The 17969-nt window shown below is 43.6% G+C and overlaps 1 protein-coding gene across 1 annotated transcript in view; it reads right to left on the reverse strand.

Moving 5' to 3' along the window:
* Positions 1 to 6592, reverse strand: part of ENKUR (enkurin, TRPC channel interacting protein) — a 78733-nt gene extending 72141 nt beyond the window's left edge. Inside the window, exons 1-2 of the mRNA XM_050804855.1 lie at positions 6578 to 6592; positions 5072 to 5327 (exon numbers count right to left, since the gene is read on the reverse strand). Coding sequence (XP_050660812.1) covers positions 5072 to 5322 — 251 coding nt within the window. The 5' untranslated portion in view covers positions 5323 to 5327; positions 6578 to 6592. The remainder of the gene's footprint in view (positions 1 to 5071; positions 5328 to 6577) is intronic.
* Between the last annotated feature and the right edge of the window lie 11377 nt (positions 6593 to 17969).

Raw genomic sequence — 17969 nt, forward strand, 5'->3', positions numbered from 1 at the left:
ATGTCGCACCATTGTCATTGTCATGGTCGTCACCATCATTGTCATTATAAGGGCCATTTAGAGTATCTACTGTATTCCTGACTCTCTTTATCTCCTTCAAGATATTGTTATCTCCATTTTACACATGAGAAAACTGAGGCTCAGGAAGGTTAATCAGCTAGCCTGAGTTCACCCTGATAGTCATAGAGTCAGAATTTGAATCCAGGTCTGTTGGAAATCAAAGCCCATGCTCTGCAATGAGCAGTGCCTTTGTGAAGCACTTATATCACTCATATGCCATGCATTATAGGCTATATACAGAGATGACAATACCTGCCTCATACCCCAGAAGTTCTCAGCTCAGTGGGAAGGAAACAGCACACACAGAATCAATTCCAATGCAGGTCAGTCATGTAAATTTCTATAGAGGGACTAGGAACATCTCTTATGAGCATGCAGGAAGACACATTCATATTTTGAGAAAATTAGGGATTTGAGAAGGCTTTAAAAAGGTAGAACTTCATCAGTTATCATTATGGAATCATTTGGTAAAGAGGATGTACAGATGTTAAGTCTCGAGTTGGGAGAACGTACTTAGTGTTTAGTAGTTGTAAGTAGGTACGAAGATAAGGTGATTGACAGGTGTTATTTCGAGGGAAATATACCTAGAAAGCCAGCAGTCCATTTTTGGAAGGGCTAGAATTCTAATAAAAATAAGAGTAAAGGACTGCAAGACATACTGAAACATTAGTGCCTAATGTACTCTTAGGAAATGACTGGTGTCCCCAAAGGCTAGTGGCGTGTGTGATATCATTGGGTGTCAATACAGAGGGGCTATTTGTTCTGTGTATTAATGGCAAAGTGCCGAAAAGTCAAAACTCAGCACTAGGACCTGGTCTAAATGAGACAGGCACCTGCAGCTAGGATGTTGCCAAGAGTGGCCATTATGGAAGTGATCCAGGTAGGTTCTGGAATCAATACCCACTGAGCACCTGTCTGTGGACAGGTGTCATAGCTGGAGCAGAACTGGTTTCCTCTCTCTCCAGATCAAAGTTGCTGTCAAAGCATTCTTCTCCAAGGTCAGAAAGACACATTTTACTTGGAAATAAATCCCTCCTCCTCTAAAGACTCAACTAATAGCAGTTGGTGAGAAAAAATAAAAAGAAAATGAGACATATAGTACATAATGTATATAAATTTAGAATTGATTTGTCCAAAGTAACACATATTTTTGCAAGATGGTATACATCCACAAAGATACAAACTAAAGTCATCAAAATGGCTGCCTGGAAAGGGAAGGGGAATGGGAGTGAAGTAATGAGATAGAAGAAATCAAAACACAGTGATGCCTTGTGTGGTTTACAGCTAACACTCTGTGAGGGACTGAGATATGTAATCAGCTCAACCCTCTGCACTTGTGGTACACACACACACACGTACACACAATGCCTTTAAATCGCTCTTCAGTTCTTTTCTATGAATGTTGGGGAGATTAAGGACACTAGTATTAGCTTGGTGACCCATTATTGAAAAACAATAACATTTTATCAAATGAATGAATTGGCTCCATAATGCTTCTAGACTCCTAGATTCTGGAAAAGTCAGTATCAGGCTATTGCTGCTAAGTCTGCCATGTCAAAATTATCACCCTTGTACCACTACCTCTGTGGGGTAAGGAAATGGCCTTACTCAACAATCAAGCACATACAGAAAAGGGCATTGTCTCTCAATAGTGTTGGTAGCTGAATTTTAGTGCCCCATTCCTCTTGCCCTCTTGACCAGCATTTTTGTCTAAGAGGCAACCTGCACCTGTGTTTGAGTGACCCTGCCCAGGGAATCTTGGAGAAGGGGCAGTTAGATATTTATTTCAGATCACTGGAAATCTCACAATGCAAACTTTACCTAGTATTTACATATATAAATAGGTAGGCATGGTGGTGCAAAAGTAATTTTATATATATATATAAAATCATGATAAAACAGTGTCTTAAGTTACATCACAAAAGCCTCTCTTCTGTTATCTCAGCCTCAGTAACGCCAAACCCCAAGAGTGGACTGAGGTGAGGGTGGCAGGAAGGAAGCCCCTGTCAGTTGAAACACTTTATGCCCAGAGTCCACGAGTAATCTGTTTCCTTCCTGGTTCAGGAAGGTCTTATGGCTATTGTCACCTTCCTCCCTCTACGTGTCCTCTATCGCTTAATTTTTGATGTTTCTGTTGTTGTTGTTTTGGCTTGGTGTGGAACAGAGTCTAACTCTGTCACCCATGTATAGTGGTATGATCTCAGCTCACTGCAGCTTTGAACTCTTGGGTTCAAGTGATCCTCCTGCCTCAGCCACCCGAGTAGCTGGGGCTACAGGCATGCACCACCATGCTCACTAAATTTTCTGTTTTTTGTAGATATGGGGGTCTCGCTATGTTTCTCAAACTGGTGTCAAATTCCTGGCCTCAAGTGATCCTTCTGCCTTGGACTGTCAAAGCACTGGAATTACAGGCATGAGTCATTGGGTCCAGCCTCATTCAATTTTAAACAGAGCAAAATTGGTTCTCACCCTTGATCTATCCCATACTGATTAGAAATGACACAGAGATAGCCAACAAGAGAGACCTATAGCTGGCCAATTAGTAAGAAGGGGGAGGCTGGGTGCAGTGGCTCATGCCTGTAATCCCAGCACTTTGGGAGGCCGAGGTGAGCTGATCACCTGAGGTCAGGAGTTCGAGACCAGCCTGGCCAACAGAAACCCTGTCTCTATGAACAATACAAAAATTAGCCGGATATAGTGGCTCATGCCTGTAGTCCCAGCTACTCGGGAGGCTGAGGCAGGAGAATCACTTGAACACAGGAGGTGGAGGTTGCAGTGAGCTGAAATTGTGCCACTGCACTCCAACCTGGGTGACAGAGTGAGACTCCATCTTAAAAAGAAAAAAAAAAGTAAGGAGGGGGAGACCTAGGGCCCACCTGAAACTCAGATACAAACCCATTGCTCCAAGAACCAGATGCCCACTTCCCTCCGCACTGGCGCAACCTTCAGATTGTAGTTTCCCCCTTTGTAGTCTAATTTTCTGTTTAAGAGGATGCTTCATTGATGTTTGTTTTGTCTTAATTTTCTTTTTTCTTTCTTTCTCTCTCTCTTTTTTTTTTTTTTGAGAAGCAGTCTCGCTTAGTCACCCAGGCTGGAGTGCAGTGGCACAATCTCTGGTCACTGCAACCTCCGCCTCCCGGGTTCAAGATTCTCCTGCCTCAGCCTCCCGAGTATCTGGGATTACAGGCACCCGCCCCCACACCTGGCTAATTTCTGTATTTTTAGTAGAGACAGGGTTTCACCATGTCTGCCAGGCTGGTCTCCAACTCCTGACCTCAGGTGGTTCGCCCACCTCAGCCTCCCAAAGTGCTAGGATTACAGGCATGAGCCACCACACCCAACCTTGTCCTAATTTTCTTAGTATAGTATTATACTATGTATGGAGATCTGTATATAGCATAAAGAAAAAATTCATATGGTAAAAATAACAAACATCAAGGCAGCTTTCAATACCTCCATGAGGGAGCAGACCCACCCACCTATTTCATTCATTACCATAGCGCCAGCACACAGACCAGTGCCTGCTACTCCCACTGGGCCCTCCCCACTCCAAAAAAAAATGCTAGCAAGCACTTGTTGCATGAAATTACATTTTAGGGCCAGGCATGGTGGCTCACGCCTGTAATCCCGGAGCTTTGGGAGGCCAAGGTGGGAAAATTGCTTGAACAACCCAGGAGTTTGAAGCTGCAGTGAGCTATCATGGTGCCACTGCACTCCAGCCTGGGTGACAGTGCAAGACCAGTCTCTAAAAAAAAAGAAGGAAAGAAATTACATTTTAGTGGGGATAGAAGACTATGCCAGCTGGTGTTGACATAAGGAGAGGCTAAAACCTCCTGGATGAATTGGAGTTGGTTCACCATGTTGCCTCGGGCAGCCTTGTGTGCGTTCTCTGGGGTTGGGAATGATAATCGCTGTTCCTAATCCCTGGTTGTCCCAGGTGAGTGGGTGTCTAATATATGCAACCCTTTTATCTGCCTGGGTTTCTCTGCTTCCTGAAGGCGGGGTGCTTGGGAAGCCTGTGAAGCCGACCTGTCTGTACAAGGAGAGGCCAAGGTAATGGGATGCTGTGGAGTTGAATTCAATGTGATACCAAGAAGAAAACCCGAGGATGACTCAGACTCTAAAAATGTGTTGTGTAAGCAGACCGGGTGCCAGGCTCCCGGGGAATTTGGCTGGGCTGGAACAGGCTCCGGAGGAGGAATGCTGGTCTCCATTCTCATAACACACACTCCAACAGGGAGCCAAAGAATACCGCGACCAGAAATTGATCCACACTGCTCTAATTTCTCAAATAGATCCGCAGCAGGAAACACAGTTCTCATCCTCACAAATAAAGTCTACTGAAGAAAAACAATACTTGAAAGTCCCTTAGTTACAAATAAACTGAAGAAGTACATTATCCTTTCCCCACATACTCTCCACATAAGCATAAATACACCAAAAAGACGATGCCATTTTCCCAGAGGGAACTTTTCCAGTTTCTGTCATCTTCAATTATAAAGTTTGAATGGTGCTTGAACCTAAACTGAATGCTAGAGAGTTCACTCTGTTGGCAGGGTAAACCCCACACAAGCAGTGCATAGGGAAAGATGATAGAAAACCCGCATTTTTTTTTTTTTTTTTTTAGAGAAAGGGTCTCACTCTGTTGCCCAGGCTTGAGTGCAGTGGCACAATCATAGCTGACTGCAGCCTTGAACTCCTAGGCTCAAGCTATCCTCCTGCCTCTGCCTCCTGAGTAGCTAGGACTACAGGTGTGTGCCACTATGTCCAGCTAATTAAAAACACTTTTTTTTTGTAGAAACAACGTCTCACCATGTTTCCCAGGCTGATCTTGAACTTCTGACCCTAAGTGAACCTCCCGCCTCAGCCTCCCAAAGTGTTGGGACTATAAGCATGAGCCACCACGCCTGGCCCTCATGTTTCTTTAGATGAGACAAGGATGTCTCGAAGGCCCGCTATTAAGCTGGCTGCCCAGATGCAAAACCTGTGAGCACAAGAATGTCAGTATTACCTGGGGAGCCACCTCCAGTCACCTGCGCTGTCTTCATGCTTCTTGGTGAACAGTCTCCATGAGAAGTTCATAGGTGTCTGACACGTGTGGCCAGGCCGTGAGCTCTGAAATCGATCCTGGTTTGCAGCTGTATGGTTGATGCTGCCAGACACATCCGAATAGAAAATCAGCTTTCTCCCAGGCTTTCCTGTGCCGCTCCTCCAGCCACCTGCTCTGTTGGGTGTAGCTCCTTCTGTTCCATTTTGCTTCATGGGCTCTGGAAGGAGGAGTAACAGTGCACAGATGGCAAGGTGGAACCTCCCAACACAAACTGAATCTCTCCCTCCTTCTGCTCCTCATTGCCTGAGCCTGCTGTTCTCCCCCCACCCCCGACATTTCTATTTTCAGGAAAAAAAGGAAAAAGCTTCGGTGATCTACAAACTTTGGGTGACTTTTCCTTTGGGCAGGATAACCAGAGCAGCTAGGTGGTTTTCCAAACGCTGGCTATGGCTAAACCCAGTCTCAAACAAAAATGGGAAAAATCAACATGTTTCTCTTCAGATTTTCCAACAACCCCTTTCTTCTCCTCTCTCCAACCTACAGGCTGCCCTTCTCCACCTGACATCCCAGTAGTGGGTGACTTCCAGCAGCTAGAGGCACTTCCCACCTTCCCCAAACCTAGGCCTGCACGTTCTTCTCTCCCTTCGTCTCTGTCTCTTCAGTCTGATAAGTTAGTCTGAGGCGTGACCCATGCGTCATCAATGGGTGCGTTAGAAACCCCAGCGATTCACTGCTATGGTCTTTATAAGTAGGATAGTTACTGGCACATGGAAGGCACCCAGTACATATTTGCTGAGTCAGACTGCGAAAGTGTGCAACCGGCTGAGTCTCTTGGGGGTATTTGCACAGAGAAATAACATAACGATAACGACTACTAGCTAACTGCCGTTTACTAGTCACTTTACACAGTCTAAAAGCAGGATCTCGGCATTTCTAACAGCTTGATGACTTCACGTTTAATGTGGTTTTGTACAGAAATTTCCCTGGAACCCCACGCATGACATTGTTTGGAGCGACTCCTTCCTTGCTTACCTATAAGCCTAATCCTTCTCTTCTTGAGCAAGTGGGACTTGTTGCTGTCTTATCACTTTTCCACCTGTGTTTCTCTCTCAAGGCTTTTTCTCTCTCACTGCTTTTTCAGTGTCTATAGACCGTTGTGGAATGTTTGAGGAAAACCTTGGACTTTTTCACAGCCACTCCCTGTCTGGGCAGCCTTAGGTCAGCCTCCTCCTGCAGTTTTTCTTTCTGTTTTTCCCCTCCGCATGTCCCTCCTAAGAATGTGGTCCTATTTCCTGGAGCAGGAGCCTGTCTGCAGGCATGGCTGGGAAGGAAGCCCTGGCCGTGAGCTGGGGCTGATGGCACCTCTGGAGCTGGCTTTCCGGCAGCCGGTGACACAGGGGGTCTGGCCTCATTCATTACTAATTGTTGACGCTGTGTTCGGAGGAACATGTTAGTAACAGCACGTACCTTGATCGGCCACACTCAGGCCTGGGTGGAGGAGACAGGTGGTGACTCACACAGTGGTGGAAGAGGGCCTGGTCACCTGGGCTGCCCGAAATTGACAGGAAAGGCAGGGCCAGGAGAGGAAATCCCCCTGCACATCACCTCCCTCCCCTTCCCATCACCTCCCTCCCCTTCCCACCATATGCTCCACCCCTGCACCAGAGGCACTTGCTTCCCACTCCTCTGTGCTCTTTTTTTTTGAGATGGAGTCTTGCTCTATCGCCCAGGCTGGAGTGTAATGGCATAGTCTCAGCTTACTGCAACCTCTACCTCCCGGGTTCAAGCTATTCTCCTGCCTCAGCCTCCCAAGCAGCTGGGACTACAGGTGTGCACCACCACTCCCGGCTAATGTTTTTGTATTTTAGTAGAGATGGGGTTTCACCATGTTGGCCAGGATGGTCTCAATCTCCTGACCTCGTGATTTGCCTGCCTCAGCCTCCCAAAGTGCTGAGATTACAGGAGTGAGCCACGGCACCCAGCCTTGTTTTTTTTTTTTTTTTTTTTTTTTTTTTTTTTTATTTTTTTTGTTTTTTTTTTTTTTTTTTTTTTTTTAGAGTCATTGTCTTACTCTGTTGCCCAGGCTGGAGTGCAGTGGTGTCATCACAGCTCACTGCAACCTCAAACTCCTGGACTCAAGAAATCCTCTTGCCTCAGTCTCCCGAGTAGTTGGAACTACAGGTGCGTTCACCATGCCCAACTAAGTGTTTAAAAAAAATTTTTGTAGACATGGGGTCTCACTATGTTGCCCAGGCTGGTCACAAACTCCTGACTTCAAGCCATCCTCCCATCTCGGCCTCCCACAGCACTGAGATCACAGCTGTGAGCCAGCATGCCTGGCCCCTGTGTTTTCACATGTCATTCCCTGTGCTTATAATGCTCCTCCCTCAAATCTGTATTGCTTTGGTCTTCCTTGTGCATCAAAACCCCATTCAAATATTTCTCCCCTTGGAGATTTTCTCCTGTTCCCCCTGGCAATTGAGAAGCCCTTTGTGCCAAACCACACTCTGTAGACAATTATTAAATTGTGTCATAGTTGCTCTGATGTGACTCAGTTGCCAGCAGATTTGAATTACTTGAGGACCGGGGCTCTCCCATGTCCATCTTTGTTCCCACTTTACCTAACCAGGAGCTGCCAATAACAGACACTCACTAAATGTTCATGGGCAGATTGTGGAACAAGGCAGACACATTCTGCAAGGGACAAGTGACACCGGCTCAATAGGTCAGACATGCGCAGATGGTTTGAGAGCAAAGTCTGTAATTCTGGAGTGTTCTCCATCTTCAAGCCCCCTCAAAATCTGTTTGCTCTTCCCAGAAAGATTCTTGCCATATATTTGGTGGTTGGAGTGGTCTTGTCACCGGCCTTCAAGAACACTGATTATTGTTTGAAGGGGATGCTGCCATTGAAAGAGTAGCTGATTTCCTCAGCCACTGTGTGCGTGTCAATAAGATTTTATAAAGTACCTGTCTCAGTGCTCAGCTTTATAAGAAATGAAGTGGAGGATTCAAAAGGGGTAGAAGACATAGACTCCACTCCTGTAGACCACAAAGCCTCGTCCAAAAGAGAACGTGGCTGAAATGAGAACATATGAATCACCAGTGGCAGACCTGTGGTGGCAAGGGGAGAATCACTCAATGTTTTCAAATAAAGAAATTCCTGCTTGTCATTTACCTGGCTCCTTCTATATGAACTTGCTCATGTTCGAAACAGCTTAATAAAATAATTTTAGATTGCACTGAAAATCAGTACTTGCAGTTAAGAGCACTTTATTTTTTTTGGATTTTATTTTTTATTTTTGTAGAGATAGGTGTCTCCCTATGTTGCCTAGGCTGGTCTCGAACTCCTGGGTTCAAGAGATCCTCCCGCCACAGCCTCCCAAAGTGCTGGGATGGCAGGCGTGAGCCACTGCACCTGTCATTGCTCTTGAATTTCAGATTGAGGTGTTGATTCACAGGGCAAGATGGAATGGCATGATGGAAACTCAGTGGGAAGGAGAAACAGAGGCAGAGAATGGTTAAGAGATTCTTATTGTAGTTCAGCCAGGAGGCTACAGGGACTAGACTAGGCTATGGGGACCAGACTAGGCTGCCACGGGGAGAGAAATAGAAGGAGCGGCCCAGATAACTGGTTGCAACCTCTCCTATCTCCCGTAGAAGGAGGGAAGGGTAAAATTTTGCCAGGATAAAGAGCGGGTGACCAAAGAAACAGAGCTCCAAGCAAAGAAGGGATTTTTTTTTTTAATCACTGAAGGCTACCATTATATTTGATTTATTTTATTTTATTTTATTTTATTTTATTTTATTTTATTTTACTTTTGGAGACAGTGTCTCACTCTGTCACCCAGGCTGGAGTGCAGTGGTGCAATCATGGCTCACAGCAACTTCTGCCTCCTGAGTTCAAGCAATTCTCATGCCTCAGCCTCCCAAGTAGCTGGGATTACAGGCAGCTGTCACCATACCTGGCTAATTTTTGTATTTTTAGTAGAGATGGGGTTTTTACCATGTTGGCCTTGGTGATCCATCCGCCTCGGCCTCCCAAAGTGCTGGGATTACAGCCATTAGCCACCTCGCCTGGCCCTTTCATTCTTCAAATAAGAATCGTTTTACACTGACTTCCTCTCTGTCTGGGGCTGGGGATTTGTATAGGAGGTGGTGATTCGTATAGGAGGTGGTGATATGGTTTGCATCTGTGTCCCCACCCAAATCTCATGCTGAATTGTAATCCTCAGTGTTGGAGGTGGGGCCTGGTGGGAGGTGACTGGTTCATGGGGTGAATTTCTCGTGAATGCTTTAGCACCATCCCCTTGGTACTGTCCTTGCAACTGTGAGTGAGTTCTCGTGAGATTTGGTGATCTTAAAGTGTGTGGCCCCTCCCACCTCTCTCACTCCTGCTCCTTTCATGTAGGACACTTACTCCTCCTTTGCCTTCCGCCATTTTTGGAAGCTTCCTGCGGCCTTCCCAGAAGCAGAAGCCACTATGCTTCCTGTGCAGCCTGCAGAACTGTGAGTCAATTCAACCTCTTTCCTTTATAAATGACCCCATCTCAGATATTTCTTTATAGTAACATAGAAACAGATTAATACAGGTAGTAAGGAAGAAAGAAATTCCACGGGAAAACCGTACTTCTGCTTGAAATCTCAACTGCCCCTAATTTTGCATCTGTGTCTTCTTAGACCTGGAAGACGTCTGATCCCTAGGCCCATGTTCTGCTCTCTCTGCCCTTGAGTTCCATCCCCAAGTCCCTACTCTACTCTCCACAGGAAGAGGCTACTGAACTTGATGTTAGAATTGATCCTAATGTACAGACCTAACCCTCAGAGAACCTTTGACCCACCCGTAGGGAGATGGACTCATATTCTCCATGACTCCGGAAGATTCTCTAGCACGCTCCTTCCCTGGGGTCGTAAGAGCGCCTGAAAGTGGAAGCTCATAGATTCTTAGAGTTGAAAGGCCCATGTGCAGGGCATCTTCTCCCATCCCCCCGCCCTATATAGGAATCTATTCCTTAACATCCCTGCCAGGCAGCAACAACCTCAGCCAAACATTACCAGGAACAAGGTTAGACAGAGCAGGGATCCCCTATAGGGGCCTGCCAGTCACCCCAACAATCTTCCCAAGCATGGAAAGAAAGAAAAATGTTGAGTTCATTCAAGTGAGTTCCAGGAAAGAAAAAAAATTTTGAGTTCATTCAAGGGAAGTTCCAGGAAACTAGCTAGCCTTGAGAAGTAGATGAGCAACTTGATAATGGAGAAGGTTTGCTGAGGATGTCAATCTGAACATCCTGCACATGTACCCGGGAACTTAAAATTTTAAAAAAGATTATATCAACCCTCTGTCAGAAAACATCATGAAAAAAACAATACAAAACATTTAAAAAGTGAATAGCTTAAAACAATCCCCAAGGAAGTTAGAGTCACAAAATGTTTTGTGACTGTAAAAACTATAGAAGCTAAAGATGACATCTTAACATATGTCCCTGAGCTGTTTTTCAGAAACCCAGACGCCACCGAATGGAAAATACCATCTGCTAGAACGTAGACCTCAGAGAAACGGAAGCTGAGGACTGAACTCTGACCACCATTCGTTGTTCTAAATTTCTTCCTAGGGGTCCTGGAGGAGGTCACACCCATGAGCCAGAGCTAACATTCTTTTCTGCTGGCCTCAAAATTTTAGAGAAAGCTTCAGCTCCTTAACCAATCTCAAATCAGAAAATCTTCGAACCTGGCTGGGCGTGATGGGCTCGTCCCTGTAATCCCAGCACTTTGGGAGGCCAAGGTGGGCGGATCACGTGAGGTCAGGTGTTTGAGACCAACCTGGCCAACAGGGTGAAACCCCGTTTCTACTAAAAATACAAAAGCAGCCAGGAGTGGTGGCATGCTTTTGTTATCTAGCTACTCAGGAAGCTGAGGCAGGAGACTCACTTGAACCCAGGAGGCAGAGGTTGCAGTGAGCCAAGATCACATCACTGTACTCCAGACAGGGCACAAAGAGCCAAACTTGTCTCAAAATATAATACAATAAAATACAATAAAATATCTTCGAATCTACCTATTACCCCTGGATACCTATTTTGAGATGTTCCCCCTTTTTAGGTCAAACCAATATATCACCTTCATGTATTAATTTATGGCTTTGCTTGTCACCACTGCCTCTCTACCTTTGAAGTCCCGTACCTGTAAGCTGTCAGGGAATTCACATCTTAACCACGTGCTGTCAATTCTCCTTCCTTGGTGTCCTGCAATAAATCTCCCACTTTCTCTTGCTGCAATCCTGATGTCAGTATCGGCTTTGCAGAGCCCAGTGCGTGGACCCAAGTTTGGTTCAGTAAAAGGAAATCAGGACCATTTAGGCCACTGTTGCACATTCCCAAGGCCAGAAAATTCTTTATTTTAAGCTAAAACCCAATTTGAAATGAATTGACATTATGAAAAATTTATTTACTTTATTGCAATATTTTGCCCTCAAAGAAAATAATTTTAGATTGCACTGAAAGACATAATATTTCAGAAAGCACTGGGCATGGTGGCTCATGCCTGTAATCCCAGCACTTTGGGAGGCTGAAGCGGGTGGATCACTTGAGGTCGGGAGTTCAAGACCACTCTGGCCAACATGGTAAAACCCTGTCTCTACTAACAAAAATACAAAAATTAGCCGGGCATGGTGGCGAGCACCTGTAGTACCAGCTATTCTGGAGGTCGAGGCAGGAGAATCACTTGAACCCATAGGCAGAGGTTGCAGTGAGCCAAGATTGCATCACTGCACTCCAGCCTGGGCAACAGATCGAGATTTTATTTCCAGAAAAACATATTTTAGAAAGGGATGAGGGAGTTCATAATCCTCCTGAAATTATGTACAAAAGTATGTATATGTGTATGTGCTCTTCATGTTTTTTTTTTTCTGTGTATTCGGTCCAGAGCTTTTATGGGGCACCTAAGGGTCCTCGGTGATTCTGTACTATCCCCGAAGTGCGATGTTGAGTTGAAGGTGTCACACTTAAACGAAATACAGACAGGCCACATCTCGCTCAGGGGAAGGCATCCTGGCTCGGTCAGCTTGCCCAGCGTGCCAGGGTCTTCTCTGTAGCCCAGAATAAGTCCCTTTTCCCAAGCAGAGCCCAGGGAATGTGCCATCTATCTCAAGCCCAGCCACACAAAATCATGATACCACCTAGGGCCTTTTGTTCGGGTAGTGCTCTCATTTTTCAGGGTGGCAGCCTGTCTGCGCCTTGACTCCTCTACGTCAGCACTGCTCAGCTATGGAAAAGTCATGAGCGATAATGGTGGTGTTGGTAGAGCCAGCATGTGTCATGTGGGTTTTCAGACGAAGGGATACAGACAGATACTCATGCTTTACTAACTCATCATCTGCGCACCCATTCAGGAAGAGGAAACGACTGGGGCCACATCACACCAAGCTTGTCTCTACTCGTCCTCGTGATGAGTGTCTCACACACATAAAGGGACACTTTTTTCTCTTGTTTTCACTAGCAAGCCCTATGTAGGGATGACATCATCTCTGTGCTGATTTACTTTAAAATACTTTGGTGCAATCGACACCCTAGGAGGAGGGAAGAAGGAGGAGGTATTTGAAGTACCCTAATCAGGCATCCACATTCCAAGAGTTGTTAGTTAGCATTTGAAACATCCTAATTAGGGATCCACACTTAGGAGGGAGTTACTTAGCACTTCAAATATTGTTACTGAAATCTACCCCACGAAGGGTATGTTCATTAGCATAAGAGATGGTGGAAGTAAAAATTTCCCTGGTGGAATGGTAGCTTTCAAGGGATGAGTTTGGCTGGAAAGAGTGTGCTTCCCACCACCCCAGCTGGAACAAGGTTTAAGAATGCAGCAAGTCAAAGACAATACTCCCATAGAGCCCCGTGTTTCCTGAGGCCCCTACATCCCCCCTTTCATACTGCATGTAGGACCCTGTTGTCCTGTCTTTAAAATATGGTGGCACTCCATTGCAGTGTGCATTTTGATGTGCATTTTTGGTGCGAGGTGCCTACCAGAGTGTCCAGGATCAGAGAGCAGGACTAGACGTCAACAGGTGAATGACAGTTTCTGTGCCTGCTCGTTAAGTCTTACTTTCACCAGCTAATGAGTGGTGAAACCTACTGAGTAGTGACTACCTGTCACTAACTGCTGTTTAGTCCCCTGTTCAATGGAATGGTCAAACTGGCAACACCAGGTCTCAAAGAAAATCAAAGATAAATAAACTAGAGCCTTAGCATATAAATATCCTCAAGTTTCTCCTGTACTGTTCAAGATCTTTCAAGAAGGCTGGGCACAGTGGCCTGTAATCCCGCCACTTTGAGAGGCCGAGGCAGGAGGATTGCTTGAGCCCAGGAGTTTGAGACCAGCCTGGGCAACATAGGGAGATCCTGTCTTTACAAAAAATGAAAAATTACCTGGCTGTGGTGGCATACACCTGTGGTCCCAGCTACCCAAGAGGCTGAGGTGGGAGGATCGCTTGAGCCTGGGAGGTGGAGGCTGCAGTGAGATTATGTCTATAAGGAGCTCAGTGACTGCACAAGAAAAATGTGATCATTTTTGCTTTTATTATTAATCACCTAGTTAACTTCCACTTGATCATTAAAATTCATCTCAAGTGTCTTCCTTTCTTAGAAGTTTCTCTGGTCACCTCCTTAAGTCCCTATTCTGCCATCAAAAAGCCTGACCAGCTTCTATGGAAGCATGTACCATACTCTATGGTTAATTTCTTTTTATGTGTTAATCTTCACCTGTTAGCTCCTTGATGGCAGGAATTATGCCTTGTTTGTTTTATGTCCCCAATACCTAGTATATAATAGATATTCAAGAAATGTTGAATGAATGAACAAATGCATAAATGAGCTGGGGATATACGTCTTTAAGCAGACACCCCTTGGGAGGGGCCTTTGAGAGTTACCATCCTGCCCAGTGGTTGAATGGTAGCCCGGGGAAGAGGAGAAAACTGAGTTTGATTTGGAAATTACAGATAGAATTTTGCTTAATATACAGAAGCACTTCTGTGACTACCAAAAAATGGAAAGAAATACTTCAGTGGTATTTCTCCAAAGTTATTTCAGCAGAGGTTAGTAGTGTGGTAAATTGTATTCACCCACTTGATAAGAGATTTGCCTACGAGGTGTTTGTCTCTAACATTGCGTGACAATTCCACACGAGAAATAAAGGACTGTGAAACAGTCTCCCATGAATATTTGGGCTTTATTGCATGTTGAGGCTACGTCTTAATATCCTTATCTCTTCTTCTAAGTGTGCTTTTTAGTTTTCGAATGATCTGTATCTCTTTTCGATCAGTTCCTTCCTTATATATGTACTTATAGGCAGTTTTATTGAAAGATGACATACTCTGTGAGGCTTTTGCTTGGCTGTTGGGAAATGGAGATAATTGTAAATTATTCATATCAAATTGTCGGATTTTAGGTCTACTTGCTGAAAACACAGGGATGGCCAAGGAGGTCATTTTGGTTTTAAAACCAGAATGGCTTTTAACAAAAAACAGCTTTAAGACCAAAAGTCAGGTAAATCTTGAGCTGAACTAAATCTCTAACCTCACAGTGTTATTCATTAAATGCTAAAAAAATGTTATAAAGCCTCCAGAGAATAGTCAAACCTCCAATAAATCCAAGGCCCAGACTACTTTTTCCAATTACAGTAGCCAATTGATGATTGAATGGGAATATTCGCAAGCCATAACTGTCTTCAGACCATGTAACCAGGAAACTAGCCATGTTGTCTCTGAAACAAGCCTTTCCACTCAGTGCGGGACACAAAGGGGACCTTTCCACTAAGCAGACAGACTTTGTATTTTGTGAATAGGTAAAAAACAGATCTAATCTACTCATCTAGAATGATCTTGCCATTTTTATTATCAAAATCAGAGAATGGCAGCACTGTAGTAAACTTTAGCAATATTGTTTTTTCCTTTTTTTCCTGAGGCTTTTTTGGAAATACAGGGAGACATCTATTACCTTAGGAAAGAACCGGGTAACTCCAAGTATTTATCTCTCATACATACTTTTTCCTCATTCCTTTATGGATTTTTCTCTGTATCAGTTGAGTAAGGATCTGAGATAGAATGGAAGCTACGCTTTAAGAATACGGATGCCTCTTTTCAGCACCAGGTAGAACGAAGACCAAGATAGGCAGCTAAAATGTGATACTTCCAAGCAAAATAGATTTGAATGGATTTGATACTGATCTGATTTGGCTCTCTGTCTTGGACATAAGAACAGAACATTGGCTATATCTTGGCTTCACTTGAGGCCATGTAGAGACACGGTTTACTGACATTTAACCCTAAGAATTTTGCTTGGCTTTAACAAACTATAAGTATGCTCTTGTTCTTCATGATGAATGTGACAATTGGTCACACCTTGTGGATCACATTAAGGAGATTAACATTCCTGGCAAAAACCTGTGTATAACTAAGTGGATTCATGGCCCACTGACAAAAATAAGCCATTATGGGGTTTCTGCAGGTCTTTCATTATTTGAAAAATATGCACCACATGGTGCTTAGGACAAGCTCACAATAAACTCCATTAGGTTCCTAAAATATTTCATGTTGTATAATGTTGATAAGGTAATAATATTCTCAATCTCGTTACACTGAAATTCCATTTTTCTTTTCCTTTCTAATATGCGGTGTCAACAATAGAATGAATAAAATGACATTAAGTATCTGAGCAGCTGGATACTGAAATTAATCTTATAAGGGTGCCTCACTCACAACTATATGTTACTGTGATTTTTTAATGAAATAATTTTAAGAAATCCTAGGGGAATGTCAGGCTTACAATGTTTTTAACCAGAGAAACAGAATGTGCTAAAAAACAAACAAACAAAACAACAACTGTGTTATATCAATTCTTGCCTTTTTGGCATTAGATGGACTTAGTTTAAAAAATTCCTTGTTTATAAAGAAGGAGGAGGCCAGGCTCAGTGACTCACATCAGTCATCCCAGCACTTTGGGAGGCTGAGGTAGGAAGATCACTTGAGGTTAGGAGTTTGAGACCAGCCTGGCCAACCAACATGGTGAAACCCTGTCTCTACTAAAAATACAAAAATTAGCCGGGTGTGGTGGAGAATGCCTGTAATCCCAGCTACTCGGGAGGCTAAGATAGGAGAATTGCTTGAACCTGGGAGGCATAGACTATAGTAGTGAGCTGACATAGTGCCCCTGTACTCCAGCCTGGGTGACAGAGCAAGACTCTGTCTCAAAAAAAAAAAAAAAAAAAAAAAAAAAAAAAAAAAAAAAAAAGGAGGAAGAGGAAGATAAGAAGAAGGAAAACCCTAATAGTCAAGGTCTGCCTGAAAATTTGCCTTAAGATCCTGTAATTCTTCTTGAGGAATAATGTTTTAGTTTTGAATTTATAACAACTTCTCTGGAGGTAATGCTCGAGAGTCTAGAATTTTCTTAAATTAAGCAATCCTATGAGAATAAAATAGTGGCAGCTATGAGAAAATCAAATGCATGAATTACTTACCACTTATTCTGAATCAAAATAGCCTTAAGCTGTAAGTATTCGACATGGTGCAACCTTTTAGGGGGAAATATATCAGTGCATCTTTACATTAATCCAAATGAGTCAGTGTAAAGATCCAAAATGAATTAGGTCTGTTTGGTCACCATTCTATTCTATAGGGTATGAGTTACATGCTCTGCCCATCCAAGACACTAGGATCATGACTATACATGCCACCTAGGTCCTTCCAGTTAATTTATTCATCCCTTAAGAGATTTTAAGGTAAACGCTACATAAAAAACTCCCCACTGCAACCGAGAAACACTTCATTCTGTTGTTGCTTTCTGTGTCCTGTTACTAATGCCCACTATGGCTATAATAGATTCTTTTTAGTTTATTTTTTTCTAAAGTATACTTATCTATATTAATGTGACATCCTAATATCTAAAGTAGATACATTAGTCATTTCTTTCCATGGAATAATTTCCTCCCTGAAGCCAGTAACATCTGTCAAGCTAAGGAACGCACACAGCCAAATGTCTTCCTGTAATTGTAGAAAACCATACTAGTCTCCTAAATTACCTGTTTGATTATTTGCTTTAAATAGGGTTTGGGGGAGGGGGTTGGAGTGGGGAAGGTGAGATCTTTGACAATGGTGTGGTGACTTCCATTGACCCTGGAAATTTTGGGCATATCCAAGTAAGCTATCATCCATGTGAGACACAACTCATGGGAAGTTACCTACAGAATGGCAATATTTGGTGCATTCTGTTATATTTCTCATCCTCAAATATCTGAGTTCTCTTTCAATAAGTAAATTTCTGGGTAAGAAAGCAAGAAAGCAAAAGGACTATGGAAGGAAACCACTATAGGCTCTTTGCTACGAAACGGTAGTTGGGGTCAGGTCCAAAAGTGTGTGTGTGTAATCGTGTGTGTGTAATCATGTGTGTGTGTAATTGTGTGTGTACATACATATGATCATGTATTGTATAAATATTTGTGTGTATTATGTGTAGAGAATCAGATTTTTGATAACCCTTTTCTTGCTGACAATGTACTCACAGCAATTACTTTAAGTGCAAAGGTTTTTCTAAACTTTAATAAAAGAATTGGGGATCTTTACTTTGAAAAAATGATCATCTGGAGTGTGATGAAGAGGGTGTAGAATGGACCTGATGGATGCTTTCAGTGTGAAAGATTTATCTCATAACAGAGGGATTTAACCCTGAGAGATGATGTGAGGCAGATGTACGATGTTAAGGGCGGAGTGAGAACTGATGAATAGAAGTCATGGTAAAGAATGCTTTTGCTCAAAATATGGAAGAACTTTCTAAATTCTACCTAAAATTGGCTGAACCGAATGATCACTTTTCAAGGG

Source organism: Macaca thibetana, chromosome 9, assembly GCF_024542745.1.
Source record: "Macaca thibetana thibetana isolate TM-01 chromosome 9, ASM2454274v1, whole genome shotgun sequence".
NCBI lineage: Eukaryota > Metazoa > Chordata > Mammalia > Primates > Cercopithecidae > Macaca > Macaca thibetana.